The sequence below is a fragment of the Glossina fuscipes genome, unplaced genomic scaffold, assembly GCF_014805625.2.
Source record: "Glossina fuscipes isolate IAEA_lab_2018 unplaced genomic scaffold, Yale_Gfus_2 100846, whole genome shotgun sequence".
Lineage (NCBI taxonomy): Eukaryota > Metazoa > Arthropoda > Insecta > Diptera > Glossinidae > Glossina > Glossina fuscipes.
This window is the reverse complement of record NW_024005402.1, coordinates 1-1,070: the sequence shown is the minus strand read 5'-3', so window position 1 is coordinate 1,070 and position 1,070 is coordinate 1. Positions and strand designations below refer to the sequence as shown.

At 40.8% G+C, this 1,070-nt stretch overlaps 1 protein-coding gene across 1 annotated transcript; it reads right to left on the bottom strand.

Annotated features, from left to right (window-relative positions):
* Positions 1 to 5: 5 nt before the first annotated feature.
* LOC119644238 (40S ribosomal protein S2) lies at positions 6 to 1,070 on the bottom strand (the record flags this gene model as incomplete). The annotated part of the gene is made up of 2 exons (XM_038043771.1): positions 992 to 1,070; positions 6 to 621 (listed from the first exon to the last, which is right to left on the bottom strand). A coding segment is annotated over exon 2 (615 nt), but the record flags the coding sequence as incomplete, so codon positions are not given.

Sequence of the window (1,070 nt, the reverse complement as noted above, 5' to 3'; positions counted from 1 at the left end):
TCCTCAATACCAGCCATCATAAGCAATTTCTTAGGGACGGGGGCAGATACAATGCCAGTGCCACGAGGTGCTGGGATCAAACGTACTGATACAGAGCCGCATTTGCCCGTTACCTTGCAAGGGACTGTGTGAGGCTTACCGATTTTGTTGCCCCAATAACCACGTCGAACAGGCACCACAGATAATTTTGCCAAAATAATTGCTCCACGGATAGCGGTCGCAACCTCTTTGCTGCATTTAACACCCAAACCAATATGGCCGTTGTTATCACCAATAGCGACAAACGCTTTAAAGCGTGTACGTTGACCAGCACGAGTTTGCTTCTGTACTGGCATAATCTTTAAAACTTCATCACGAAGAGCAGCACCCAAGAAGAAGTCGATGATTTCGAACTCTTTGATAGGCAGAGAGTACAGGTAGATCTCTTCTAATGAACGTATTTTTCCGTCCTTAACCAAACGCCCTAATTTGGTAACTGGGACCCAATCTTTAGAATCTTCTTTTCCCCCGCGTCCTCGGCCTCCACGTCCACGGCCACGCCCGCGACCTCGACCACCACGTCCACCACGTGAACCGAATCCTCCACGAAAACCACCACGGGCTGGAGCTGCGTCCGCCATTCTAGAAATTCGAAAGCAGATTATAATGAACACGTTACAGTACACACAAATTGAGGTTATATCATATATTCTGCTTCAATCTCAGACACCTTTAAACCATCTTTGGGTTGAAATCATAAATTGAATTTAACCCTCTGGTGGAAACCGCAAAAGGAAATAATACGTTATCATCATATTAAGCACCGGCGTACGACATTTTTCTGATGCAAAATTTAAATTAATCTCAATTAATATGAGAAAAGAAAATTTACTTATACTTTTTTTGCTATTAAATGGAAATTGTTAAAATCTTCTTTAAGTGTAAAATCTAGTTTTACTATGTCATACAAAAAAAAATAAATAAATAAAACAAATCGATAATATGTACTTACTTGGAGTTAATAGTTTACTTATTTCGTTGAAGGCAAAAAATGAAATGAACGAGCGAGAAGTGGCCATTTTGCAAAGAAG